The sequence below is a fragment of the Oryctolagus cuniculus genome, chromosome 21, assembly GCF_964237555.1.
Source record: "Oryctolagus cuniculus chromosome 21, mOryCun1.1, whole genome shotgun sequence".
Taxonomy (NCBI): domain Eukaryota; kingdom Metazoa; phylum Chordata; class Mammalia; order Lagomorpha; family Leporidae; genus Oryctolagus; species Oryctolagus cuniculus.
The window spans coordinates 29838860-29866822 of NC_091452.1; the positions used below are offsets into that span (position 1 = coordinate 29838860).

At 58.4% G+C, this 27963-nt stretch overlaps 1 protein-coding gene across 3 annotated transcripts; it reads left to right on the plus strand.

Moving 5' to 3' along the window:
• Positions 1 to 27: 27 nt before the first annotated feature.
• Positions 28 to 27626, plus strand: SMPD4 (sphingomyelin phosphodiesterase 4). 3 transcript variants are annotated; one of them, XM_051841023.2, is made up of 20 exons: positions 28 to 181; positions 2771 to 2854; positions 3827 to 3913; positions 5429 to 5571; positions 5722 to 5797; positions 6619 to 6727; positions 6834 to 6886; positions 7025 to 7176; positions 9478 to 9610; positions 14226 to 14297; positions 17168 to 17254; positions 19507 to 19652; positions 20303 to 20393; positions 20828 to 20928; positions 21486 to 21649; positions 22144 to 22349; positions 22534 to 22767; positions 22982 to 23113; positions 23189 to 23317; positions 23435 to 27626. In XM_051841023.2, exons 1-20 carry the CDS (start codon positions 107 to 109, stop codon positions 23762 to 23764), a joined length of 2604 nt encoding a protein of 867 aa, XP_051696983.1. In that variant the 5' UTR covers positions 28 to 106; the 3' UTR covers positions 23765 to 27626. The 3 variants fall into 3 exon arrangements, with proteins under 3 accessions (XP_051696983.1, XP_069922015.1, XP_069922014.1); XM_070065913.1 differs by lacking the exon at positions 28 to 181 and adding an exon at positions 246 to 421; XM_070065914.1 differs by lacking the exon at positions 17168 to 17254.
• Positions 27627 to 27963: the final 337 nt, after the last annotated feature.

Genomic DNA, 27963 nt, shown 5'->3' on the forward strand with positions numbered 1-27963 from the left:
CGTCTCCTCGGGGCGGGCCTTCTCTTTGCGCACGCGCCTTTAGAGGAAGTAGGCGGGGGAAACTTTTCCCGCTCGGCTAAAGAGCCGTGACAGCGCGCGCAGCTTGATGACGACATTTCAGCGCCGGGTGGCTGAATGGCGGCTCCAACTCCCTAGGCGAGCGTCGCTCGGGCTCCCACAGGTGAGTAAAGGGTAAGAGCTGCGCACGAGACGGCCTCGCGCCCGAGCGGGTTCCTGTCGCTGCGGCCTAGGCCGTCTCGGTCCCTCCGCGAGCCCAGGGACTCGGGCGGGCCCCGGCGTTTCTGCCCAGGCCGGGCCGGCGGGGCGGCCCCGTGGCCGCGGCCACAGCCGCGGCCTCATGCCACCGTTCTGGGGCGTGTTTTTCTGCCACCTTCCCCCGCGGCTAGCCCTTCCAGGGCCGGTAGGTGCTCGGTGAACGTTCGTTGAACGAGTTGAGGGAGGAACGAGCGGCATCGGAGGGTGCAGGTTCCCGGCCCAGCTCCTGCCCGGCGTGACTCGGTTTACCCGAGGCTCCAGTTTTCTCACGTGGAACAGGGGGGCCCCCACTCGCTTCACAGGACAGTTCTGAGCCACCCACGGGGACACGCTGCCGCTGCTTGAAGAGCAGCGACTTGGCTGGTTTGCTTGGCACGATTGCCTTCCAAGCCCGAGGGTCGTCCTCACACGAAACCCCCCGAACAGGGGCCGAAGCGGCTTCTGGGGAAAAAGTGGGTGTCGAAATAGCGGCGTGCAGCGAACGCGCGGCGCGTGGCGCGCTGAGGGAGAGGTGTGGCCGGGGAGAGTGGCCATGGCAGGGCAGAGGCCGGGGGTCCGGGAGGCACAGGCTGCTTCTTGGGTGCGTGTCTCTGGGCCCCATTCTTGCAGCCACTGCCTGTGATGAGGGCCCTCTGGGCGAAGAGGTCTTTTCCTTCCGGGGCTCCAAAGTCCTATCAGGCTTTGATCACTTTGGAGCAGCCTAGCGTGTTCTCTTGACTTAAGCAGATCAGGGCTAAGGCATTTTAAGTTTTCCTTTCCACAGATATGGGTGGCTAGTTAAGAATTGAAAACCCTTAGGACGTGTCTGTTTGCTAGCTAGCAAAGATCTGTGTCTCTTCTCTGTTCTAGGCATAGGCTTTTTTTTTGGGGGGGGGGGTTCTAAGAAGTCAAGGAAGCGGCCACTTCAAAGCAGAAAAGACTTTTATTGAAGGCAACTTTGTAGGGGATAAGGAAAGAGTCACTAAGACAACAGGGCGGGGGCTGGTGTCTGAGAAGAGACTCGGGTTCCCTGGCAATGGGAGGCGGCCATGGGGCCGCGCAGAGACCCACATCCTCTACCGTGGTGGTGGTGATGGGGTCCAAACGGGCAGAAGACCCCTTTGACAGGTGTTTATCAAGGTCGACAATTTAGTGTATGTGCTTAACCAGCTCAGGATGTCCCAGGCAGGGGTGTGGCTGTAAGAGCCAGAGCCGGCAGGTTCTTAGGCCATGAAATTTCATCCTGACGTCCTCAGGGTCGTTCTTTTTCTTGGGAAAGATTTATTTATTTTATTTGGAAGGCAAAGTTAGAGATAGGTCCTCCTCCGGCTGGTTCACTCCCCAAATGGCTACAGCATCTGGAGCCAGGAGCGTCTTCCAGGTCTCCCCCGTGGGTGCAGGGGCCCAAGCACTTGGGCCATCCTCTTCTGTTTTCCCAGGTGCCTTAGCAGGGATCTGGACTTGAACCGGCACCCATATGGGATGCCCACAGGCCAGCTTCAACTGCTGCCTCACAGCTCTGGTTCCCCTCAGGGTTGCCAGGGGTAAGGTTAACTATTTGTGTGCTGACGGCCTGGCAGGTTCTGACACTGTCAGCCCCATAGCTGCCCGCAAAGCTTTCTTTCTCCTTACACGTGGACTGTCAGTTGCCACTTGCCTTACCTCCTGTGATCGGCAGAGCGGTGCCGTGAAGACTCGTTAGCGTGTCGTCAGTGGGGCTTGGCAGGCTTCTCTGCCCTGTCCAAGTCTGCACGTGCCTCGTTTCTGACCTGGGTGGGCAGAGACAGGAATCTCGGGAGTTGTTCCTGATTTCTCACGGCCTGATAGATTGACCGGCCTGAGAGTTGAGAGGTTTATGAGGAGGCTTGTTTATTTGAATCTTGGGTCTGCCGTTTGCTAGCTGGGTTGAGGCCCCATTGCCTTTCTGCCATCATTTCCTCCTCTGCTCGTCTCCAAGGGTTGCTGTGAGCATGCGTTGTCTCATTTAGCAAGCTTAGCAGCGTAAAGCAGTTACCCAGAGTCGCGTAGTGAGGAACCCAGGTGCAGTCGGCAGGCTTTTCTGCTTTGGCCTGAAATCAGATGCTGGAGGCTTTGCGTGGGTCTGTAGGCTCTAGGGCAGAGTCTGCTTCCACGCGCCTTCAGCTTGCTGGCGGGATCCAGTCCCTGGGATTCGTGGAGCTGGGGACTTCATTGAAAATGCAAAGATCCCTTCAAAGCGGTCCTGAGTGAGTGCATAACCAGGAGACAAGACTCTTGAGGGCCATGGGAGGGTGGTGCGGGCCATCTTTTTAGAATTCTGCCTCCCACTGAGGATTAGATGAAGAAATAGGTGGCAAGCCCTCAGAACAGTCCTGGCAGGCGCTGTACCAGCAGTGCCAAGGATTCGCCTCCACAGGGCAACTCTGAAGCTGGCCCCGTGGACTGTATGCGACTGACGTTTCCGTAGCCAGTGTGATGAGTTCCCGGCTGTTCCTAACCACGTGATAGTTGAGATCTCGTCTTTGTTTCCCCGCAGTGGTTTTCTGGGGTGACCATTTCTGACCCTCCACGGGAGGCTGCTATGGCGTTCCCTCACCTACAGCAACCCAGCTTCTTACTTGTGAGTATCAGCTGCCGCCCGCGAGAGTGTTCCGAAGCTGAGAGATTTGAAAGCTCTCTGCACTCGTTTGAAGAACTCTCCTGCTGGTTGTTTTGCAGGGTCATGGGATAGAAGTAACACTGGCCTAGGAATTAGAATCCCTAAGCTTGACTGACTTTGCCTCCGTATGAGTTTAGACCTTGGGTTGGTTCAGTCTCGGAACGCTGGCTCCCTTACCTACAAGGAGAGTTGATTCAGTGCCTCTTCCTTCACTTCCGAGGCCATGGGGAGGAGCGAGTGAGGATCTGTCAGGGTGTTCGTGGCCTGTGAATCCCTGTGCATTTCCAGTGTCCTCGTGTCTTATCTAGTCAGTGGAAGGTGGAGGAGCCCTGCTGGGGGCACCATGGGAAACATGGTGCTGAGGAGTTAGGGGTGAGGCGGGTGTTGGTGACGATGTTTTCTGATTTCAGTGTCCAGAGATATTTTTATAAACATGGACCGGAGGGCCGTTCTTCCACAGTGACCTGTCTCAAGCTAATGGCTCGAAGAGCCCAGGGCTGTGTCCCTGAGTCAGGCCCTGTGCAATCTTCCCTTGAAGGAGAAGGCATCAGCCAGCCCTGGGGAGAGAGAGACAGACAGACAGACAGAGAGAGAGGTCTTCCATCCACTGGTTCACTCCCCAGATGGCTGCAATGGCCGCTGATCCAAAGTCAGGAGCCAGGAGCGTCTTCCAGGTCTCCCACACGGGTGGCACTTCAACCATCAACCACTACCTTCCCAGGCACATTAGCAGGGCGCTGAACGGGAAGACGAGGCAGGACCCAATCCCAGGCACTCAGATATGGGTTGCAGGAGTCACAAGGGGCCATAAGCTGCTGTGCCACAACATCCTCTCTGGACTTCTGTTTTGATTTCAGCTAGAATATAAGCAGAAGTTGGCAGAGCAAGTATGATTTTTTAAAAAAAATATTTTTGCTGTGTTCTGTCTTCTAGGCTAGCTTGAAAGCTGACTCTATAAACAAGCCCTTTGCACAGCGATGCCAAGACCTGGTTAAAGTCATTGAGGATTTTCCAGCCAAGGTATGGCTCTGCCAGCGTCTCTCTCTCGGGCCTGTCTTGTACGTTCCTACACATCTCTAGTGGGTGGAGGCCAAGGATGCTGGCAATGTCTTGCAATACACAGTCCCCTGCAAAAAAAAAAAAAAAAAAAAAAGCTCAAAATGTCAGCAGTGCCAAAAGGAATTCTGACTGAAATCCCCAAAATAGTATTTTGGTCACACCTGGATTTGTCAAGCCCAGCAAGCTGCCCTGGACAGGGGTCAGTCTCAAAGGACAGTAGGTCATAGTTTCAGGAGGCTTGATTCTCTGTCCACCTTCTTTTGTTTGTGTTTTTGGTTTTTTAATATTTACTTTATGTGGAAGGCAGAGCAACAGAGACAGAGAACAACACAGATCAATAACCAAATCTGAGCCAGGCTGAAGTGAGGAGCCAGGAACCCCATCTGGGTCTCCAGTGTGTGTGACGGGGGCCCCAGCACTTGGGCCATCCTCTGCTGCTTTCGCAGGCGCATTAGCAGGAAGCTATATTGGAAGCAGAGCAGCCAAGACTTGAATCAGCGTTCTAATTCTTGATGTGGTATTATTCTTGATGTGGTATTGTAAGCGGAGGCTTAACCTACTGTACTTCAAGGCTTGCTCTGCCACCCTTTTTAAAAAATTCCTTCTTCAGATCAAAAGTTTCTGGTTTTTAAAAAATTTCATTTATTTATTTGTAAGGCAGAGTTACAGACATTGGAGACAGATTTTTGATTCTCTGATTCACTCCTTGAATTTTTACAAATGGCCAGGGCTTGGCCAGACCAAAACCAGGAGCCCAGAACTCCCTGTGGGTCTTCAGCATGGACGCAGGGAGCCAAGCACTTGGGCCATCCTCGACTGCTTTTCCATGTGCATTAGCAGGAAGCTGAATTAGAAATGGAGTAGATAGGACACAGACCAGCGCTCATATGGGACGCCTAACCTGCTGTGCCACAACGCTGGCCCTCTCTCCCTAGCCCCTCCCCCCTCCTTAAATATTTATTTATTTGCAAGGTAGTGACAGAGGACGAGATAGAGAGATCTTTCATCATCTCCAAATGACCATAACAGCCAGGTTTGAATCAGGCCAAAGCCAGGAGCCAGAAACTGCATCCGGGTCTCCCACGTGGGTGGCAGGGGCCCAAACATTTCAGCCGTCCCCTGCTGCCCTCCCAAGCATGTTGTCAGGAAGCTGCATCAGAAGCAGAGTAAGCGGTACATGAACTGGTACTCCAGTGTGGGAAACTGGCATTGCAAGAGATGACTTAACCTACTGCACCACAACACTGGCCCAGTATGTTAAAGGCTGTTTTCTTTAACTGGCCCAACTATAGAGGCGCTACTTCGTGTGCTGTGTAGCCCCACAGCAGGGGACCTGCGGATGCAGGACTTGTAGGTCCCTTACAAGGGAGTGACCTCTTCCGAGTGAGGTGGGCAGCGCATGGGGCAGAACCGGAGCTGGGGTGGGAATGGGCAGTGGTCTTGGGCCTGCCTGCAGCCCAGTACCTGCCGCTGCAGGAGCTGCACACCATCTTCCCGTGGCTGGTAGAGAGCATCTTTGGCAGCCTGGATGGCATCCTCGTTGGCTGGAACCTGCGCTGCCTGCAGGGCCGTGTGAACCCTGTGGAGTACAGCATTGCCATGGAATTCCTCGACCCCGGGTAGGTGGTTTGTTCCCGAGAGGGGCTGGGTGCTTCCTCGTGGTGATCCAGTGTTGAAATCACTCTGTTTCTTAAAAGTTAAGACACCATCAGAGCAAGAGCGTTTGCAATGCATTTCTTTGTCCTGTCTTTGTGGGATTTCATCTTCAGTGGTCCAATGATGAAATTGGTTTATAAACTTCAAGCTGAAGACTACAAGTTTGACTTTCCCGTCTCCTACCTGCCTGTAAGTAAGCCCTGGTGGGGAGAGTGGCACTTGGGCAGTGACAGGGAGCAGGGGAAGGCCTTGGTGTTCTCTCGGGGCCCTGGAGGCATCATAGATTAGAACTTCGGCAGCTACTTTTGTTTAAAGATCATTCCAGACTCTGCCGGTGGAGAAGGTGCTGTGCCTTCGAGTTGGCTGCTGGCCGAGTGGCAGACGGGGCCCTGTGGCATGTTGCTTTGCTCTTCTAAGTCTCCTGTCCCTCAGAGCAAATTGAGGTGTGACTTAGTGGGTATGAGAAGCAAAGGAACCGGAACTCAAAAACACAAAGCTATGACCCTGGCTGCTTGGTTTTTTGTTTTGTTTTGAATTTATCTTTATTTATTTGAAAGGCAGAGCAACAGAGAGAATGAGAGACAGAGAGAGAGAGAAATAGATGTTGCAAGGGATCTTCCATTCACTGGTTCACTGCCCAGATGCCTGCGAGAGTAGGGATTGGGCCAGGCTGAAGCCAGGAGCGTGGAACTCCATCCAGGTCTCCCTTGTGGGCAGCAGGGACCCGAGTACTCGAGCCATCATCTGCTGCCTCCCAGAGTGAGCATTAGTGGAAGTTGGATTGGGAAGAGGAGCTGAATCGCAAACCCAGGCACTGCGATATGCAATGTGGGTGTCCAAAAGCAGTGTCGTCACCACTTCGCCAACCGCACAGAGCCCCTGTTTGTATATTTTTAATGAGGCTGATAGAAATTCTGGCAGGTTCTATGTGCTGGTCCCTTCCAAAGGGCAGCACCACACGCAGGGCCCCATGCTTGTAACCGCCCAAGAGCCCATCTTCCTCCCTGCAGGGCCCTGTGAAGGCATCCATCCAGGAGCGTGTCCTCCCCGACAGCCCTCTGTACCACAACAAGGTCCAGTTTCCAGCCACCGGCGGCCTTGGTCTGAACCTGGCCCTCAGTATCCTTTTGGTGACCCTGAGGCGGGGGAGGTTGTGGATGGCCCAGCGTGTCCCTGGGACAGTGGCCGGACTCCCTGTGCGTTTGCCTCCTGATGGTGCCCTCAGATCCGTTCGAGTACTACATATTCTTCTTTGCCTTGAGCCTCATCACTCAAAAGGTGCGGAAGGGATGCCTCGGTGTGGAGCCCTGGGAAGGAGGCGGGGTCAGTGGCCTGGGGCTTCCCTGTGCTGCTGGTGCTCAGCGGCGGCCAGGGAGGTGCCCGGAGCCCACACTAACTGTGAGCTTGGATTTTTAGCCACTCCCCGTGTCCCTGCACATCCGTACTTCAGACTGTGCCTATTTCATCCTGGTGGACAGATACCTGTCCTGGTTCCTGCCCACCGAAGGCAGTGTGCCTCCCCCGCTGTCCTCCAGTCCAGGGGGCGCCAGCCCCTCGCCAGCTCCCAGGTAAGGTCTCCCTGGCCATGAAGGTCTGGCCCTTGGCCGTCGTGGAAGCTGTCAAGTGTCTGGCTTCATTGATGAAGCCTTGCTGGGGTGTGCGAATGGGCTCCAGTAGCCCTCCCCACAGGCGGTGTCTCTGTCGCCCTGAGGCAGTGAGCAAGGTGGAGGGCCCGAGGGCTGTCTTGTGGACAGAAAGGAGCCATAGGAATCTGTGTGGGCTGAGGGAGGGGCTTGGAGTAAGGAACCCTCTGTGCCGGGCCGCGCAGACCAGGTCAGGTGCTGGACTGTGCCAGTGAGGGTGTGAACTGGGGGCCTCTCGTGCCTGGCTGCACTGAGGCCTCGGTGGGCCCTTAGTGCAGAACCCCATGGCTGTTTTCTCCCAGGAGCCCCTGCTGCCTGGCCGCAGCTGCCTGTGCACCTCTGACCCCTCCCCCCACTGTACTGGCTGGCACCTGCTTGCAGATCCTGGCATGTGTGCACCAGGCCCCAAAACTCACCTTTGTGGACAGATGCTCCCAGGGAGGGGGGAGGGCAGAGGCTCCCTGGGCTGCAGCCATGGCTGGTGGCCCTGACACTTGGTGGTGCTTTGGCCAGTGAGGAGGACCTATAGGTGCAGTGGATTCATGCGCTCAGGCAGAGTTCAGTTGCCTGGTTTGTTTGGTTCTTTTTTTTTTTTTTTTTTTAACTTTTCATTTTGCAACAGTTTTAGGTTTAGGGAAAAGTTGTCATGCATAATGTAAAGAACTTTTGTAGCCCCTCCACCTAGATTTCTGCATTGTTGGCACTTTGCCTCCTCTCTTGCCTCCTATCTTCTTTCTCATCTGAACTGCATGTCACCCGCCCCCCAGCCCTGCCCCGACCATTTGAGTCAGTGATGAACGTGGCGCCCCATGACCTCTTTGTTTTGGAGAGTGATTTCCTAGAGGTGAGCCCTTGCCCACTGCCAGGACTCCTGGTACTGTGGCCAGGTGTCCCTCAGGCCTCGACTTGGGTTTCCCTGTGTTCACCCACTCAAGCCTGGTGCCGGCTGAGGCCCAGCACTAGCTTGCTTTCTGCATGCGCTGCTCTCTCTGGTGCCCTGCAGTCTGGAGTGGTCCCCCAATGTTTGGGGCCTGGGGTCCCCGGGAAGCGTGCAGGCAGGCGCACATGTCCGTGCACGTGGCTTCTTCCTTCCTAGGACTCTCTGCTGTCCGTCTGCTCACGATGAGGCCTAGCCTGGGCCTGGAGGGCGGGAGCACCACAGTGGTCACTTGGGCTCCTTCCCAGGCGTCTCAGCAGGAACCTCCTCCTCTGGACTTAGGGGATTTGTCACTGGTTTTTCCACCGTCGAGTTAAATCAGTACTTTGTGCCTAAATTAATTAGCACTGAGAATTTATTTATTTATTTATTTTTGACAGGCAGAGTGGACAGTGAGAGAGAGAGACAGAGAGAAAGGTCTTCCTTTGCCGTTGGTTCACCCTCCAATGGCTGCCGCAGCCGGCGCACTGTGGCCAGCCCACCACGCTGATCCAAAGGCAGGAGCCAGGTACTTATCCTGGTCTCCCATGGGGTGCAGGGCCCAAGTACTTGGGCCATCCTCCACTGCACTCCCGGGCCACAGCAGAGAGCTGGCCTGGAAGAGGGGCAACTGGGACAGAATCCGGCGCCCTGACCGGGACTAGAACCTGGTGTGCCGGCGCCGCTAGGCGGAGGATTAGCCTGTTGAGCCACGGCGCCAGCAGCACTGAGAATTTAATAGGAAGAAAAGTCCAGAGTGTAATTGTGTGTCAGCATCTACTGCTGATTCTTAGCAGAGCAGCTGCTAAATGCTGATTTTCTAGGTTTCTTAGTGGGTGCTCTTGGCTCTTTCAAGTGTATCAGTGTGGACCTGGGAGTCCTGCAGCTCAAACATGCGTACTCAATTACTGCTATTGTTGATTTTTTTTAAAAAGATTTCTGTATGTATTTTGAGAGAGTTACAGAGAGAAAGGGGCAGAGACAGAGAGAGCTATCTGCTCTCCAGATGGCTGCAATGGCCAGGCCAAAGCCAGGAACGAGGAACTTCCTCTGGGTCTCCCACATGGGTGGCAGGGACCCAAGCACTTGGACCTTCCTCCACTGTTTTCCCAGGCACATGAGCAGGCAGCTGGGTCAGAAGTGGAGCAGCCGGAACTTGAACCGGTTCCCCTATGGGATGCAGGCGTCAGGCGACAGCGTTACCTGTTATGCCACAACGCTGGCCCTGGTTGTTGATTTTGATGTCCAGATTGCCCGTGGGCTTGGCCAGTGTAGCCGCCAGCTCAGGGCTGTTTCTGTGTCTCCCTCAGGACGCCAGCCATGCCTTTCGCCTCCTACGGCCTCCACCACACCAGCCTCCTGAAACGACACATTTCTCACCAGACGTCTGTGAACGCAGACCCTGCCTCCCACGAAATCTGGAGGTCAGAAACTCTGCTGCAGGTGAGCGCCAAGGAGGCTGCTGTCCAGGCCTTCCTCCACGTGGGGGTGGAGCCTAAAGACGGCCCGTCGGCCTCCAGGGTAGCTCTGAACCGTTGGTATTTTCCTGTTGGGATGTATAGGAGACAGATGAGAAGACTTTGCCCACATGTCTAAGCTGTGTGTCATTGTCTGCTTCTCAACCCCGACTCTCTTGTCTGTGGAGCGTGTTTTGTTCTTCTCCCAGTGATGTCATCGGTCTTCTAGTTTCCAGTGGATCCATATAAATGCTGTCCCCTGCAGCCTGCCCCTCTAGTCCTCTCCAGTGCCATGACAGGTGTTTCCCTGTGGTCACCATCCTGTGGATCCTAAGCTCTGCCCAAGGCAGGGGACCCGTGAAGCCTCCACCTTAGCTGGCTTGGAGCTCCTGGCCCTTCCAGGTCAGGGCATCTAAATAGGAGGTGGCAGAGTCCTGTATGCCCTCAGCGACCCCAGCCTCTCACACGGGCGTGGGCTGGCTCCCTCCCTGAGCCATACTGTCCCGAGCACTGGCCACCTCCCAGGTTCTGATGCTGATGGAGAAGCCACCGCCTCGCTGTTGACAGCCTGGGAGGTGGATAGGTGGGGTTTCTCTCTCTTAACTCGCACAACCTGTGTGCGAGACGCTGTGCTTTTTGCCAAGTTGGAGAGGTCTGTTTCCCGGACCAGAACACTCAAACTTTTTTTTTTTTTTTTTTTTTAAGATTTATTTTATTTATTTGAAAGAGTTACAGAGAGAGATAGAGATGGAGAGATCTTCCATCTGCTGGTTCACTCCCCAGTTGGCCGCAGTGGCTGGAGCTGTGCCGATCCGGAGCCAGGAGATTCTTCCAGGTCTCCCGTGCGGGTACAGGGGCCCAAGGACTTGGGCCATCTTCCACTGCTCTCCCAGGCCATAGCAGAGAGCTGGATTGGAAGAGGAGCAGCTGGGACTAGAACCGGTGCCCATAAGGGATGCCGGCACTTCAGACCAGGGCTTTAACTTATTGCATCACAGCGCCGGCCCCAAAGATTTTTTTTTTTTTTTTTTTAATTTGACAGGTAGAGATATAGATAGAGACAGAGAAAGGTCTTCCTTCCGTTGGTTCACCCCCAAAGTGGTTGCTACAGCCGGCACCGCGCCAATCTGAAGGCAGGAGCCAGGTGCTTCTCCTGGTCTCCATGCAGGTGCAGGGCCCAAGCACTTGGGCCATCCTCCACTGCCTTCCCAGGCCACAGCAGAGAGCTGGACTGGAAGAGGAGCAACCAGGACTAGAACACAGTGACGGGCCAAAATTTTTTTTTTTAATAACATTTTTAACCATGGTAATGTGCACATAAAATAAATACCTAGGTGTGGAGATGCTGGGCCCCGTGGTAACTCGAGGTTTAATCTTTTTGATGTGCCCCCACCCTCTTCTCAGTGGCCACCCTTTGTATATTCTCACTAACAGGGTTTTGCCACGTGCTCAGAAACACTTGTGCTTTTCTGCTTTTTTGGATAATAGTTACCCCAGTGGGTGAAAAGTGGTATCTTCACTATTTCCCCCTTTTTTTGAGAGAGAGCACAAGCGTGCCCAAGTGCCCGCAGCAGCCGAGTCTGGGCCAGAAGCTGGGACTCAATCCGGATCTCCCACAGGGGCGACAAGAGTAGCAACTTGAGCCGTCCCCCTGCCTCCAGGGTCTGCGTTAGCAGGAAGCTGGAATTGGGAGCGGAGCCAGGCCCCCAGACCCAGGCCCTCTAGTGTGAGGCGTGGGTGTTCCGACCAGAATCAGAACCACCAGACCAAACGCTAACAAGCCCCATTGTTTTGACTTGTGTTTGTCTTCTGATTAGAAGTGTCAAGCATTGTTCATCTGTCTAGTGGCCTTTTCCCCCTCTAGAGAAATGTCATTTTTGTACATTCCTGAATCAGGTTGGTTGTTTTTGTTGTTGAATTCTAGGATTTCTGTCTATATTCTGGACATTAATTGCTTATGTTTTCTGCAAATATTTTCACCTGTTGGAGTGCCTTTATACTCTGCGGATAATCAATCGATCAATCTCTCTCTCCAAACATTTATTTATTTGAATGGCAGAGTCACAGAAAGAGAGGGAGAGACAGAGAGATCTTTCATCCACTGGTTCACTCCCCAGATAGCTACAATGGTCAGGGCTGAGCCAGGCTGAATCTAGGAGCCTGGAACTCCCGTGCAGGTCTCCCAGATGAGTGCAGGGGCCCTGCCCTTGAGCTATCTGCTGCTGCTTTCCCAGGTGCGTTAGCAGGGAGGTGAATGAAAGCGAAGCAGCTGGGGCGCCCCTGTGAGTGCTCTTACAGGATGTCAGTGTGGCAAGCGGTGACTTTAGCCTCCATACAAAAACACCGGCCCCTCTTTTTTTTTTTTTTTTTTTTTTTTTCCAAGCTATATTTATGTGAAAGGCAGAAAGAGAAAGAGATATCTTCCGTCCTCTGGTTCACTCCCCAGATGCCCACAACAGCCAGGCTGGGCCAGGCTGAAGCCTGGAGCCTGGAACTCCACCCTGGTCTCCCACGCGGTTGGCCCTCTTCTGCTGCCTCCCCAGACACAGCGGAAAGCAGGACTGGGAGTAGTAGCTGGGACTTGGACCATGGTGGTGCTCTGATGTGGGAGCTGGCATAGCAAGCAGCATAAACCACTGCACCACAACGCCAGCCCCCGATTGTGTCTCGTAATGTGTAGCAGTTTTGGTTTTTACGAAGTCCTGAGGTCTTTTTTTTTTTTTTTCCTTTTGGTGTGTTATCCAAGAAATCATTACCAAATCCAATATAATGAAGCTTGTCTTTCTCTCTCTCTCTCGCTCTCTTTTTTTTTTTTTTAATTTGACAGGCAGAGTTGGACAGTGAGAGAGAGAGACAGAGACAGAGAGAAAGGTCTTCCTTCTGTTGGTTCACCCCCAAAATGGCCGCTATGGCTGGCGCACTGTGCCAATCTGAAGCTAGGAGCCAGGCGCTTCCTCCTGGTCTCCCATGCGGGTGCAGGTGCCCAAGCACTTGGGCCATCCTCCACTGCCCTCCTGGGCCACAGCAGAGAGCTGGCCTGGAAGAGGAGCAACCGGGACTAGAACCCGGCTCCAGCCCCCCCTTTTTTCTTTCTTAAAGATTTATTTTATTAATTTGAAAGAGTCACAGAGAGAGAGAGAGGTCCTCCTCCACTCCCCAGATGACTGCAATGGCCAGAGCTGAGCTGATCTGAAGCCAGGAGCTTCTTCAGGTCTTCTGTGTGGGTACAGGGGCTCAAGCACTTGGGCCATCTTCTACTGCTTTCCCAGGCCTTAGCAGAGAGCTGGATTGGAAGTGGAGCAGCCGGGACTCGAACTGGTGCCCATATGGGATGCCAGTACTGTTTAGTCTGCTGTGCCACAATACCAGCCCCTCATTTTAATATTTATAAAGACTTATGGCCGGTGCCATGGCTCACTAGGCTAATCCTCTGCCTTGCAGCACCAGCACACCGGGTTCTAGTCCCGGTTGGGGCACCGGATTCTGTCCCAATTGCCCATCTTCCAGGCCAGCTCTCTGCTGTGGCCAGGGAGTGCAGTGGAGGATGGCCCAAGTACTTGGGCCCTGCACCCCATGGGAGACCAGGATAAGTACCTGGCTCCTGCCTTCGGATCAGCGCGGTGCGCCAGCCGCAGCACGCTGGCCTCGGCAGCCACTGGGGGGTGAACCAACGGCAAAAGGAAGACCTTTCTCTCTGTCTCTCTCTCACTGTCCACTCTGCCTGTCAGAAAAAAAAAAAAAAAACCTTATGTGAAATGTGGAGAGAGAGAGAGAGATCTTTTATCCTCTGGTCCATTCCCCAAATGGCCTCAATGGCCAGGGCTGGGCCAGGCCCAAGGCAGGAGCTTCTTCAGGGTCTCCCATGTGGGTGCAGGGGCCCCAGCCCTTGGGCCATCCTCTGCTGCTTTCCCAGGCACATTAGCAGAGAGCTGGATTGGAAGTGGAGCAGCTGGGACTCAAACCAGCACCCACGCAGGACGCCGGCACTGCAGGCTACGCCACAACCTGCTGTGCCACAATGCTGGCTCCCGTGAAGTTTTTCTTTCTCCCATATTCTTTTTTTAGAAAAAAGATTTATTTTATTTGAAAGGCAGAATTACAGAGAGGCAGAGAGAAGGAGAGAGGTCCTCCATCAGATGGTTCACTCCCTAGATGGCCGCAATGGCCGGGGGTGGGCCAGTCTGAAGCCAGGAGCTTCTTCTGGGTGTCCCACATGAGTGCAGGGGCCCAAGGACTTGGGCCATCTTCTGCTTTCCCAGGCCACAGCAGAGAGCTGGATTGGAAGTGGAGCAACCAACCGGGACTCAAACCAGTGCCCATATGGGATGCCAGCACTGCAGGCGGCGGCTTTACCTGCTGCGCCACATTGCCACCGCCCCCCCTCCCCCCGATTTACTTGTAAGAGTTGCATGGTTTTAGTCTTGTAGTTGGGTCCTTGATCCATTTGGAGCTGATTTGTGTGTGTGGTCTTAGGGAAGGATTCAGCTTCATTCTTTGCCACGCGGACGTGCTGTGTTCCCAGCGCTGTGTGTGGGGCGCCCCCTGTGGAAGGCCGTGGCACTGTTGTTTAGGATGATTGAGCAGCTATGCTTCTGTCGCAGGTCTTTGTGGAGATGTGGCTTCATCACTACTCCTTGGAGATGTACCAGAAGCTGCAGTCCCCGCACGCCAAGGTAGGGCTCTGGTCTGCCCCGGCCCTGCTCAGCTCAGCCGCTGCGCTTTCCCTGCGCCGGTGCTGGGAAGCAGGAGCCCTCCGTCCCCCACTCAGATGGCAGACAGGGTGGGTGTGCCCTGGGGTGCTCTGAGGAGCTTGCACCCTGGGTCCTGGGGTCTTCCCTGCCTGGCTTCCAGAGCCCCTCCCTGCGGCGGGAACGGCTGAGTTGGTGGTGCTCCTGCTGGGGGCCGCGGGAGTTGCTGATGCCTCTGGGCGTCCTGGCTTGGTGTGTGCCCCCACCGTCAGCAGTGCCCTCATGCTTCTGGGAGGGTGGTGACCTGGAGCCTCTCGCTTGCCCGCGCTGCCCGCCCTCCTCCCCGACGCCTCCACCGGAGCTGGTGGTGGTGGGAGGGGCTGGTGCCTTCCTGCATGCGCCTGGCCTGCCGCCGCCACCTCCTCCTCCTCCTCCTCCTCTGTTTCCTCAGTCTTTCCCCCTCCCTCCTCCTCGGACGGTACGCCGGTGTGAGGGGCATGTGGAGATGGCGCCGTCCCCAAGGCCAGCATCCCACAGGGCTCACCAGGATAGAAAGGTTCTTCAGTGAGTTCCTGAGGGCCAGGCGGGCACCCAGATGTGTGGTTAGAGCCCCACGCCGAGTGACAGCGCGAACTGCTGCACCGCGCCCTGCCAGGGCAGCGCGGGCCCCGGGCGCCGCTGCCGGAGCTCTGCATCCGTGTGCTCAGTACACCGGGATTTTGCTCCTGCCAGGCACAGCTCGTGGGGCTGTCTCGTGAGAGAAGGGGCTGCAGGTGAAGGAGTGAACCTGAGAAGGGCGCCTGTGGCCTTCCTCCGAAGCAGGGCCAGGCAGGGTGCTGCTCCCTGCAGCGCCTTCCCAGAGCCCCATTGCTGGCCGAGCAGAGGCCTGGGTGCCCGCAGAGCCCCACCGCTGGCCTCAGGTGGGGAGGAGGAGGAGGGGAAAGCGGAGGACTCTGACCTGGGCGTCCTGGGTCACAGAAGGCTCGCGGTGCCATGGTGCCGCTGGAGCAGAGTTGCATGTTCCTGAACGGTGCACGCGGCCAGGGGCTGGGCCTCACCGTCCGCTTGTCCGCTCACTCTGCCTCGTTAGCCCACTCTGAAGGGCTAACCAGAAGTCCACCTGTGACTTCTCTGGGCTCCGGGAGGGGCTGGGGACTCTGCCTGCCGGAGCAGAAAGCACTTTTCACTCATCTTCACTTTCGCTTTCCTCTTGGCCAGACTTCGGGGAGGGTGAGACCTGCTCAGAATGACCATGGGTGGGTACTGGGTGTCCTTGGGGGCTTTGCCCTTTGCCTCCTGTATTCCGATTACTTAAAAAAAAAAAAAAAAAAATTGAACGCTGAGAAAGTGGTGAGAGCTGAGGAAGGACCGCTGTGGAGGCCCCCGCCGCCCAGGGCCCTGCTGGTGACCAGGCCGTGCTGCCCTGCCTCACAGAAATTCTTGCCAGTTCCCCCCAGCGCTGGTCTCTGGATGCAAGCATTGCAGCTCTGTGGTGGCCGGGCTGGGCCCATGGCACATGCTCATTCCCCAGAGGACTGTGGGCAGTGAAGATGGCCCTGGCCCTTGTTGCCTCCGGCAGGTTACAGACCTAGTGGGTGACTGTTGCTCCTGATCCCTCCCTAAGTACAGCAGGGGAGCCCCGGGTCTGGCACAGAGGAAGGCTGTGCCCCTTCCCACCCCTGCTCTGTGCATCTGCTCGCCTCTGGCAAGCGTGCTCTGACCGCTCCTGTGCGAAGCGCTGTGGCTGGCCAGGAGGCGTGGCGCTCGCAGGGCAGCATGTGCTCCAGGCTGGCTCTGGCTGTGCTAAGCTGACTGGTGCTTCTGCAAGGAGGTAGGGCTGTGGGTCCTGGGCTCAGGGTTCCTGCCGCCTCTGGGAGCATGTGGCTGCTGTGGCAGCTTGTCCAGGGCTCCTGCCCCTGAGAGCTCTGGGACTCTGGAGGGTGGGGCCCAGGTAGTCAGGAGTGCTGTCTTTCCAGTTAGGGCCCGTGGGCACAGCACTGGTAATGACTGTTAGGGAATTTCCAGAATGGGAGGGCTGGAGGGCAGGGGGTGGGGCCTTGGTGAGCAGAGCCTGTGTTTGTCCCTCGATACCTGCTGGGGACTGGTTCCAGGACCCCTGTGGACAGCCAGGTCCGTGGGTGCTCGGGTCCGTTACGGGAAGCAGTGCAGTATTTGCATCTGTCCTACACTCATCCTCCCGCATACTTTGAAGCATCCCTAGATGCCTGGGAGCCGCCCGTCCAATGTGGATGCTGTGTACTCCGTGCCCTGTAGGGCATGGTGACAGGGAAGCCCGGGAAGCTTAGGTTCCGCAGAGGCGGTTTTCCCCAAGCAGTTTTGATCCATAGTCGGTTGTCTCTGGAGCCCAAGGACACGAGGGCCTACTGTATTTGTTTCTTGTCCGGGCTCAGTTCTCCTGGAACCGGCTCCTCAACAGTTCTCTTCTCTCAGCCTTAGGGCCTTGGCGCCCGCAGCTTGTTCAGCAGGCCCCTCCGGGAAGAGCAGTGAGTTGAGGCAGCCCCCAGGCTGCAGAGATGTTCAGGGCCCAGCAGCATCGAGGGGCTACCGGGTGGTCTTTAGGGTCTGTCCTGCCCTCTGCTGTGAGGCTGAGGAGGGCCCCGGAGTCTGCGTGGTCCCGAGGGGTGGTGCTTTGCTGGCCAAGGCTGCTGGGGCTCTGATTGTTTGGATTGTCACTGATTGTGCTTTTGTTTTGTTTTGTTTTGTTTCTCTTTACTCTGGGCTCTTTCTGTTTCTTTCTCTCCCCTTGCCCCACCTTGTCTCTCCCCACCCCTCTCCCGTCCCCACCCTGACCCTGGCCGCTGGCCTCTGCTCTGGGCTTCTGTGTGCCGTGTCAGCTGGAGGTTCTGCACTACCGACTCAGTGTCTCCAGCGCCCTCCACAGCCCCGCCCAGCCCAGCCTCCAGGCCCTCCACGCCTACCAAGTACTGGCCGCTCTCGTGTCCTTCCCGTACCTGCCCCAAGTGCACGTCAGGGCCGGGCAGAGCAGGGGTTCAGGGATTGCTTCCAAACAAGTGAAGCCCGTGCAGTGGTGGGGAGGTGGGCCTAGGCCTGATCCCTGCTTTTCAGACGAGCCTGGTTTGTGGGTGAGGCAGGGCCGTGGGGTCACAGGCAGCCTGAGCAGGCCCCCTGCCGCTGGAGGCATCACAGATTCTCAGTTGTTGGAGGGCCTTGCACTCCCTGGATGGAGGGAGCGGAGAGAGTCGGGCCTTGCCAGTGGCCTGACTCGCCCCTGCTGTGCAGGGTGGGGTGCTCCAGGAGGCCCGGGGACTTAGGTGTGGTGCAGAGGCTGCAGCTGACCCTGAGCCTGGGGAGAGACCTCGGGGGGCAGGGCAGATTCAGAGCTCGGCCCCGGAGCCCACGCGTGTCACAGGCCCGCTGGGACCTGGCTACTCGCAGAGCCCTCCCGGGGTGGGTGTGAGCTGGCAGTGGTGTCATGGAGAGTGTGGCCTGCCGGGGCGGAAAGGACACGTGTGTAGCCAGCCTTGGGGGCTGTGGAATGGAGGTCAGGCTTGTCGGGTGTCTCGTGAAGAACAGAGAAGGGATCTGTGCTCGCACCCGGCGTCCGTTCAGTCCACTCCGGGAAGCCACATGCAGATGAGCTCAAGAGGAGAAAATACGGCTGGGCACTGAGTTTCGGGGCAGCGTGGTGGCGCCCAGATGAGCAGCTGTGGCGGGGAGGAAGACGAGGGCCCCTGGGAAGGCGCCCCAGGGCAGGAGAGGCGAGGGAAGAGCCCCCACAGGAGTGCGTGTGAGCAGAGCTCTGAGAGGCCGGGCCCCCATGGGAAGCGCCGGCTCTGGGGACGCGGCCTTGAGGAGGAGGCAGGTGTGTCTGCGGCCTGAGACCACCTATTGGAATTTGGTCCAGGAGGAGTGGGAGTTGAGAAGGGCTTAGCAGCCCTGGGGCTGGTGGCTGGCGAAGGGTCCCTGTGATGACCGGGCTGGCTCCGCAGGACCTGTGGGTCAGGTGCGTTCCCAGTTCCTGGGGCAGGGCCCTCTCCTGCCCTGAGCTAAAAGGACGGTGTCACCACTCGGAATCCCAGCCAGGGTCGGGCCCTGACACCGCCACCCTGCTAGTGTTGTGTTGAGTGCTGGTGTTGGATGTCTTAGCCCATTCCTGTCCTGGTAACACCGTACCACACATGGGTAAGTTGTAAAGAAAGATGTTCTAATGTGGCTCCTCATTCCTGCTGGCAGTGTCGCAGCGACACGCGTGGCAAGCGACCGTGAAAGTGGCTTTGACAGGCCCCACCGTCTGGGTGACCTTTGTCCAGTCCCCTGTCAGTTGCATGGGTCACCTCGATGTCCAGCTATGGCACTGGCTCTCATGCCTCCTTCCCGTACAAGCAATGCAGACTCGCTGCACAGAGACTTAGAAATACAGAAGGACCCCTCCCCCGTAGCCCCACCCTCAGACTTAGCCACTGGCCCACGGCGGGTGTCACCTGGTCCTATGGAAGCATTTTTGTGACCCGGAGGCTGGGTGGCCCCTGCCTTGGTGGCGACCTGCGTGTGGGCTGCCCCGTGCCAGCCTCTGCGTCGCCAGTGTCAGGGCCCTGCATGTGGGAAAGGAGCAGTCTGTCCCAGGTCCTGCTGTGAGACACTGCCCCGTCCACTCCCATCTGCACTTGGACACCCCATTGGTGCCAAAAAGGCTGTGTTCTCCCCTGTGGGCCTCAGAGATGCCCCCCGTGCACTGCAGATCAAAAGTTGGCTCACAAACCCCATGTGCTCTTGTCTTGGGGGTTTTCAGCTGCTGTCAGGTCCATAGGCTACAGGAAGGGACACCCCAGGCTCCCGGGCTGAGCTGTGTCCAAGAGGGGCAGCAAGTGGGAGGGGTCAGGGTGTGGCTGGAGGAGTTTGGCGGCAGAAACGGTGAGCCCCAAGGAGCTTTGTGCAAGGCAGGCAAGATACCTGGATCCCCAGCAGGGCTGGGATGCCGGCCTGCCCCTTCTCCACCCTTGTCCTCTGGCTGGCAGGGCCCAAGGGCACACAGCCGTGCACTGCAAAAGCAGGACTCAGGAAGCTAGGAAGCATTTGCAGTCGTGGGGTCAGGGCAGGCCGCGTGAGCTGTGCACTTCACGTGTGAGCTGGGCTCGGCTCAGTCCAGATAGGAGGGTGCTGGGGGAGGGCCAGGCAGGCACCCGGGCCCTGACCCCCTCCTCTCCTGCCTTAGGAGTCGTTCGCGCCCACCGAGGAGCACGTGCTGGTGGTGCGTCTGCTGCTGAAGCATCTGCACGCCTTCGCCGGCAGCCTGAGGCCCGAGCAGGCATCGCCCGCGGGCCACTCACATGCCCCCAGCCCCCTGGAAGAGTTCAAGAGGTGGGTGCAGGCTTGGCCGGGCCCTGGTGTGGGGCCGAGGTGAGGCCTCCACTCGCACGCCCCCAGCCCCCTGGAAGAGTTCGAGAGGTGGGTGCAGGCTTGGCCGGGCCCTGGTGTGGGGCCGAGGTGAGGCCTCCACTCGCACGCCCCCAGCCCCCTGGAAGAGTTCGAGAGGTGGGTGCAGCCTTGGCCGGGCCCTGGTGTGGGGCCGAGGTGAGGCCTCCAGAGGCCTGGGCAGGTGGAGCACCCCTGAGCCTCCTGGCCTGTCTTCTCCCACCAGGCCCGGCTTCCTCCCCAGAGACAGGTGGGGCTGCCCAGCAGCTCTCCCTCTCGACTGCTGCTATGGTCGGAGGAGCCTGGCTGGCCAGAGACCCCATCCTGCGGCTCCTTCTCCCTGCCTCCCCTTGCCATCTGGAGGCCAGGAGCAGAAGAGCAAGTGGCCTGGCCTCCAGCATGCTGTGTGTCCTTGGGATGTTCCCTTCATCTCTCTGGGCCTTGCTTGCTTCCCCTGAGGAATGGGCTGAAGGGGGCTTACCCACATGGCAGGGCGCCTGGCAGGAGCTGGGCCCCGCGGCCAGTGTCCCTCCTGCCCCCGCAGGGCGCCTGGCAGGAGCTGGGCCCCGCGGCTAGTGTCCCTCCTGCCCCCGCAGGGCTGCCGTCCCGAGGTTCGTCCAGCAGAAGCTCTACCTCTTCCTGCAGCACTGCTTTGGCCACTGGCCCCTCGACGCGTCCTTCAGAGCCGTGAGTGCCCGTGCTCTCGCACCTTTGCTCTTGCCTACTGCACCCTTGTGAGGGGGTGCTGTGGGGCGGGCCAGGGAGGGGAGTGGGTGCTGCGGAGCCCTGGGAGAGGGGCCTCGGGCCACGGCATGCTGCCTGTACACGAGAGTCCCGCCATGCCAGGGCCTCACCTCACCTGGCTGGGATCCAGACAAGGTCAATAAGCCTCCGGGCCCCTGAAGTGCTCGCGTGGGGGTTAAAGGTCACAGGGCTGAGCCTTCTGGTGTGGAGGTGAGAAATGTCCCTCTCGTTGGTGTGTGCACGGAGGTCAAGGAGAGGGCCAGACCGCCCTGGCCATCCTGGGAGAGCCTGGCCCCACAGCTAAGGCTGCTGCCCAGGAGCCCCCTCCTTGCAGCCACCTGTCCCCCAGTCCTCAGGGCACACATGTCCCTCACCAGGTCCTGGAAATGTGGCTGAGCTACCTGCAGCCGTGGAGGTATGCACCTGAGAAGCAGGCCCAAAGCAGTGACTCTCAGCCCCGCACTGTTTCAGAGAAATGGTGAGCCCGGCACCGGCACCGGCACCGGCACCCTTGCCTCCCCACGGCTCTGCCGGCTCCCTCAGCCCGTGCTGAGGTGAGCAGGCACCGAGCCAGGGGCGCCTGGGCTCTTCCCCCAGGCCCCACAGAGCAGGGACTCAGGCTGGCCTACGCTTGACCAAAATGTCGGGTCCTGGAATGGATTCCCTAAGAAAGTGGTGGTGACCCCTGCCCCGCCCCCTGTCCTGCGGCTGACCTGCTGGCTCCAGTGAGTGTACAGGTCACCTGAGCCCCTGCTCCGCCCATGCTCCCGCCTCGCCCTATCCCCCTGCAGGCCGCCGCCAGCTGTCCGTCTGCTGTTCTCACACCCAGCATGGCCTTGGTCCTCTCAGAAAAGGGTCGTGTCCTTGCTGAGGGTCCAGTGTCCTGAGCGCCGAGGTGTTTCCTGCCTCGGTTCCATTCTCCCCCCTGAGCCACCATCCCTGACACCTTCGAGAAGCCTCGGCCCGGGTGCATGGCCCAGTGCAGGGTTCTGGCCAGGCTGGGCCTTGACCTGCCTCCCCTCCCCCGCTCCCCAGGGCGCCCTTTGTCCAGGAGAACCTGCTGATGTACACCAAGCTGTTCGTGGGCTTCCTGAACCGTGCCCTGCGCACAGACCTGGTCAGCCCCAAGAATGCGCTCATGGTGTTCAGAGTGGCCAAAGTGTTCGCCCAGCCCAACCTGGCTGACATGATCCAGAAAGGTGAGTCCTCGGCCGGGGCCCTCCGGCAGGCCTTGCTTGCCCTGCTGGGGAGAGCCCGAGCTGCCTTTGAGGCTTGCAGGCTGGCCTGGGCTGCAGTGGAATTCAGTGCACTGTAGCCTCTGAGCCTGGGTGAACCCCTGTCCCTGTGGCCAGAGCTCCCTGGGCCGGGGGGGGGTGCAGTGCCTCGAGCTCTAGAGCCTCTAGAACCTGCCTCCTGCAGCTGGTGGTGGCCGGGGAGGTGGGCCTGCTCCCTGCGGTGCTCCTGTCTCTGTGGGGTGTAGGCTTCTGCCGCCCACTGCTAGTGTTTGTCTTCCCGTTGGCACTGCTGGGGTCCTCTGGCTCCTGCTCAGCTGGCAGCCCCTAGCTGAGGTAAGGTGGTGCTGGCCAGGTCTCAGCATGGTCACAGTCCCGTGGAAACTTCTGGAAGCCTGGCAGCAGCACCAGGCCCCCTGCGTCCCGAGAAGGCGTGGCCAGACTCCTCTCCTGCTCTCCAGGCGAGCAGCTGTTCCTGGAGCCGGAGCTCGTCATCCCCCAGCGCCAGCACCGACTCTTCACAGCCCCCACCTTCACGGGCAGCTTCCTGTCGCCATGGCCACCCGCGGTCACGGACGCCTCCTTCAAGGTGAAGAGCCACGTCTACGGCCTGGAGGGCCAGGACTGCGAGTACACCCCGATGTTCGGGCCCGAGGTCCGCGCTCTGGTGAGTGGGCTCGGCAGAGCCGGGGCAGGGGCACGCGCTTCAGGGGAGAGGGGGAGAGGGGGAGAGGATGGGGCAGCGGACCCTGCTTCGTCCCCCCGCACATGGGGCGCTGTGGGCAGCACCCGCGGCCTCGCTGTCCTCCGGGCGGCCGCCAGTGCTTGACCCACGTGTGCCTCCCTCACAGGTCTTGCGCCTCGCTCAGCTCATCACTCAGGCCAAGCAGACCGCCAAGTCCATCTCCGACCAGTGCACGGAGAGCCCGGCCGGCCGCTCCTTCCTCTCATGGCTGGGCTTCTGGCCCGCAGACGCCAATGGCTGCTACCCAGCCAATGACCTGGACGAGCTGGGGCAGGACAGCGTGCGCAAGACGGATGAGTACCTGGAGAAGGCCCTGGAGTACCTGCGCCAGATATTCCGAGTACGGGCTCTGCCCCGGCCCTGCGGCCAGCGTGCTCCTCTCCCGGAGGGGCTCACCCCTGCCCAGCGGGGCTCCCCTGGGCTCGTCTGGTGGGAGACAGGCCCACACCTAGGATGCCATATCTGGGCCCCTCTCACTGTTGGGAGCCGTGGGTGGTAGGGACCAGCCTCTCCCCTCCCCCCGACGCTGAGGGCGCGGCCTTGCTCTCTGACAGCTCAGCGAAGCCCAGCTCGCCCAGCTCACGCTGGCCCTGGGGGCCGCCCAGGACGAGAACGGGAAGAAGCAGCTCCCGGACTGCATTGTGGGGGAGAACGGGCTCATCCTCACACCCCTAGGCCGCTACCAGGTAGGAGGCCGTGTCCCCGGGGTGCCCAGCTGGGCCCACCGACCGCAAAGGTGTCCTCACGGCACGGTCTTGTAGATCATCAACGGGCTGCGGAGGTTTGAAATCGAGTACCAGGGGGACTCGGAGCTGCAGCCCATCCGGAGCTACGAGATCGCAGGCCTGGTCCGCGCCCTCTTCCGGCTGTCGTCCGCCATCAACCACAGAGTGAGTGGGGGCTTCCAGACTGCCCTCCCGGGGATGCCTCCTCTCCTCTGCAGACCTTGGAGGTGCCGCCGGAGCGGTGCCCGCGGCCAGGGCTCCCTCAGCTTCCCTGTGCTTCAGTTTGCAGGCCGGATGGCAGCACTGTGCTCCCGGGACGACTTCCTCGGCGGCTTCTGTCGCTACCACCTCACGGAGCCCGCGCTGGCCGACAGGCGCCTGCTGAGCCCCGCGCGGCCCCGGCCAGCCGCCAGCCAGGTCCGGGGCCCGAGGCTGAGCCTGCGCTTCCTGGGCAGCTGGCGGACGCTGCTCACACTCCTGCTGGCCTTCTTTGTGGCCTCGCTGTTCTCTATCGGGCCCGTGCCCTGCACCCTCATCCTCATCCTGGGCTACCTCTTCTACGCCGTGGCCATGACGCTGCTGACCGAGAGGGGGAAGCTGCACCAGCTCTGACAGGCCGTGGCCTCTGCGCCCGGTGCAGAGTGGTAGGTTCGCTGGATGGCCCCTCCCAGCCAGAGCGTGGGCATCCTTGGGCGTCTCAGGCGTTTTCTGCGAGAGTGCCGTTCCTGGGAGACAGGAGAAAGGCGTGTCCCAGGCTTGGCAGGGAAGTGGGCATCGGGGCCCGAGAGTCATGCCCAGCCAGCGCCCAGCCACAGGCCCCTAGCTCTCGATGCCTTTTTTTCCGGTGGCCGTGTTGGGGTTTTGCCGTGGAGAGCGCGAGGCCCACTGTGCCCTCCGCCTGCCTCAGGCCTGTCTCCCCCGACGGGCTGGCTGAGATGGCTCCTCCCCCATGAGAAGACCTGACGAGAGCTCCCCAGAGGCCCTTGAGGGAGTGAGGCTCCGGCTGTGAAGGTCACGTGGCGAAGCAGGAATCCGCAGGGCCTCGAACTCCGCTTCGAAGGAGGCAGAGGTGCTCTCGGAGTGCGGTGCTCAGCACAGGGCCTCGCCTCTCCCCGGGCCGGCGGGCACTCGCTTGGCTCGCAGACGGACGCAGCTGGGATGGTGGAGTCCGGTGCCGCTGGCAACCAAAGATAGCCAAAGAGTCACCTTTTGATGACACCGAAATGATCCCGACGTACGCGGGTGCATGTCACTGTCGGAAGTCCCCATGCGTCTCCCCTTCACGGGTCCTGCGCCCAGTGAGAACAGCTCGCTGGGGTTTAAGCCAGACCACCAGTGCTGGTGTGGAGGGGTTCTTTTTAACGTTTCCAGATTGTCAGTGTTGGGTTTTATGCTGTGGTGTAAACTTGGCGTAACAGCATTCGGGACCAGTGGCCAAAAATCAGACCAAACTTGTAGCTGCCCATGGATCTGAATAAACCCATCACTGCTTCTGAGTCTCCCCTTGCCTGGGCTTGGGCTGCAGCAGGTTCACCCACACGGGGCCCCTGGACACCCCTTGCACTGGGTGGGTGCCCAGCTCAGGGAGCCAGGTCCACGCAAGCCCTCGGCCCTGTGATGTGGCCTTCTGCTCCTCGACAGTGGACAGATGAGACCTGGCTTTACCTTGAGAGTGTTTCTGGGAGCAGCCAGGGTCAGCAGCCCCAGGAACATCTGCCCAGGCAGGTGTCCCCCGCCCCCCCAGCCCCAGCAAACTCCAGAACTTCATTGACAAAACATTCGCAGTTGGATTTCCAGCGTAAGATTCGTCCTCATCTGCTTGTTAACCCTGTGGTTGCTGCCTTTCCCCTGCTCCTAGCTTCTCAATTGCCCTGAACTTGGCTTTTTTTTTTTTTTTTTTTTTTTTTAATCTTATTTATTTGTGAGGTAGAGTTAGAGAGAGAAAGGTCTTCCTTACGCTGGTTCACTCCCCAGATGGCCACAGTGGTCAGAGATGAGCTGATCCAAAGCCAGGAGTTTCTTCTGGGTCTCCCATGTGGGTGCAGGGGCCCAAGGACCTGGGCCATCTTCTGCTATTCCAGGCAATAGCAGAGAGCTGGATCAGAAGTGGAGCAGCTAGGGCTAGAACCAGCACCCATATAGGATGCCGGCACCATAGGCAGATTAACCTGCTGCACCATGGCGCCGGCCCCTGAACGTGGCACTCTAGTCAGTGTCGTCAAGAACATCTTGTGGCTCCTCTGCTGCCATCAGCAGAGTCCATTCCTTTTCCTCCACGCCAGGCCCTCGAGCCCTCGCGTGTCCCCACTCAGCTGGTCCCTCATTGTGCTCATTAATGTCTCAGTGAAGCTTATTTAAAAATAATTAGGGGCCAGCGTTGTGACCCAGCAGGTTAAACCACGGCCTGCAGCGCCAGCATCTCTTAGGAGTGCTGGTTCGAATCCCCACTGCTCCACTTCAATCCGGCTCCCTGCTCGTGTGCCCGGGAAAAGCAGTAGAAGACGGCCCCAGTGCCTGGGCCCTGCACCCACGTGGGAGACTTGGAAGAAGCTCCAGTGGTCGTGGCTGTTTGAGGAGTGAACCAGTGAATGGAAAATCTGTCTCCCTCTATTTCAAAATAAAGTAAGTCTTTGAAAAATAGATGATTAAACCAAGAAAAAACAAAACGAGGGGCACGTATTGTGGCACACAGGGTTAAGCTGCAGCGTGGGGCGCTCACCTTCCATGTGGGAGTGCCTGGTTCCTGTCCTGACTCCGCTTCGGATTTGCTTCCTTCTCACGCCCCTGGGAGGCGGTGGCAGCAGCTGAAGCACTGACCGACATCCCTGCCGTTCACTGGCGGCTGGGCTGCGGTTTCTGGCTCCTGCTTGTGGCCTGGCTGTGGGCAGCCAGCTGGGGAGTGAACCAGCAGACGGAAGAGCTCCGTCTCTCCCTGTCACTCTGCCTTTCAAATAAAGGAAGACAAGCTAAGGCTGAGGTTGGCTAGGATATACTTACATGGGACGAGTTTACTTGTCTGAACTTCAAACCTTGGGGGGCGGCCTGCATTTGTGTTATGGAGCCTACGCCCCGCTGAGATGGCCTCTCTGGGAGGGTTGCCTGCTGGACGTGGTGGAATGCATCGTCCACGGCCCAAGCGCAGTCAGGGATGTGTGCAGACCCTGGGTGGAAGAACCAGGGTCTGAGACCCTCAGTGTTGTCTCACAGACGACACTGCCACGCCCAGGTGGGAGGCAGCTCCAGGCAGAGGACACTGACCTGGGAGAGTCACCAGTGAATCCCCCTCGGGCCACGCCCCACCTGCTCACAGATCCGCCGGTCGGCTCTAGGGCTTCACTCGGCACTTACAGTTCTCATTGGAGGGGCAGAGATGGTTGAGAGCGCCCATGCACTGGGTCACTCCAGTTGCCCATAATGGCCTGGACAGGGCCGAGGGACTTGAGTCTGGGTTTCCTGTGTGCATAGCAGGGACCCAGTTACTTGAGCCATCACCTCCACCTGCCAGGGTCTGCGTCTGTAGGCAGTGGAGCTTGGAATTGAACCTGAAGAGGAAAAAACCCTCATTCTAACTGCGTTGGGTAGACTCGTATTGAAGTCGGGTCAGTGTTCCATGTGAGTGCTAGTTCAAGTCCTGGCTGCGCCATTTGTAACCCAGCTCCCTATTAATGCACCTGCAAAGGCCCAGCGCTTGCAGGCTTGCACCCACGTGCAAGACCCGGATGGAGTTCCTGGCTCATGGCTTAGTGATGGCCCAGTCCGAGCCATTGCAGCCAGTTGGGAAGTGAACCAGCGGAGGGAAGATCTGTCTCTTTCAAGTAAGTCTTCCAAAAACAGAAAAAAAAGCCGGCACCGCGGCTCACTAGGCTAATCCTCCGCCTAGTGGCGCTGGCACACCGGGTTCTAGTCCCGGTTGGGGCGCTGGATTCTGTCCCAGTTGCCCCTCTTCCAGGCCAGCTCTCTGCTGTGGCCAGGGAGTGCAGTGGAGGATGGCCCAAGTGCTTGGGCCCTGCACCCCATGGGAGACCAGGGGAAGCACCTGGCTCCTGGCTTTGGATCAGCACGGTGCGCCGGCCGCGGCACACTGGCCATAGCGGCCATTGGAGGGTGAATGGAAAAGGAAGACCTGTCTCTCACTGTCCACTCTGCCTGTCAAAAGAAAAAAAAAGTGTGTTGTGTCTGTATGATTCAGTGGGGTGGGTGTTGGCGCAGTGGCTGTAAGTGCCGCCTGGGATGCCTGCGTCTGGAGGCACACTGTTGTACAGTGGAGTCTGGAGTCTGCTCCATCTCTGACCCAGCTCCCTGCTCGTGCTCACCCTGGGAGGCAGACCTCTGCCACGCGTGTGGGAGACTCGGATGGACTTCCTGGCGCCTGAGCCCCACCTCGCCCAGCCCTTGCTATTGTAGGCATCCGTCTCTCCTCTCTCTCCCCTCTTTGTAAAATCACAATTTTAATAAAATTCTGTCATTCACTGGGGGCAGGCTGAGACTGCTTGTTTCCACTTGTGCTTGAACTCCTGGGAAGGCAGCAGGTGATGGCCCAATACTTGGGTCCACGTCACTCATGTCAGGGACCAGGATGGAGTTCCTGGCTCCCGGCTTTGGCCTGGGACCGCCCTGGCTGCTGTGTTCATTCGGGGAGTGAACGAGCTGATGGAAGATCTCACTCAACTCTATCAAATAAATACTTTCTTAAAAAATCAGAGCATATACAGTAATGTGCAGCATATATCACCGGGTGATAACCACAGATCACTGTTGATCGCCCTGCTGGTGGCGGGAGGAGACAGGTGGGTGCCCTGAAGGCCACGCGC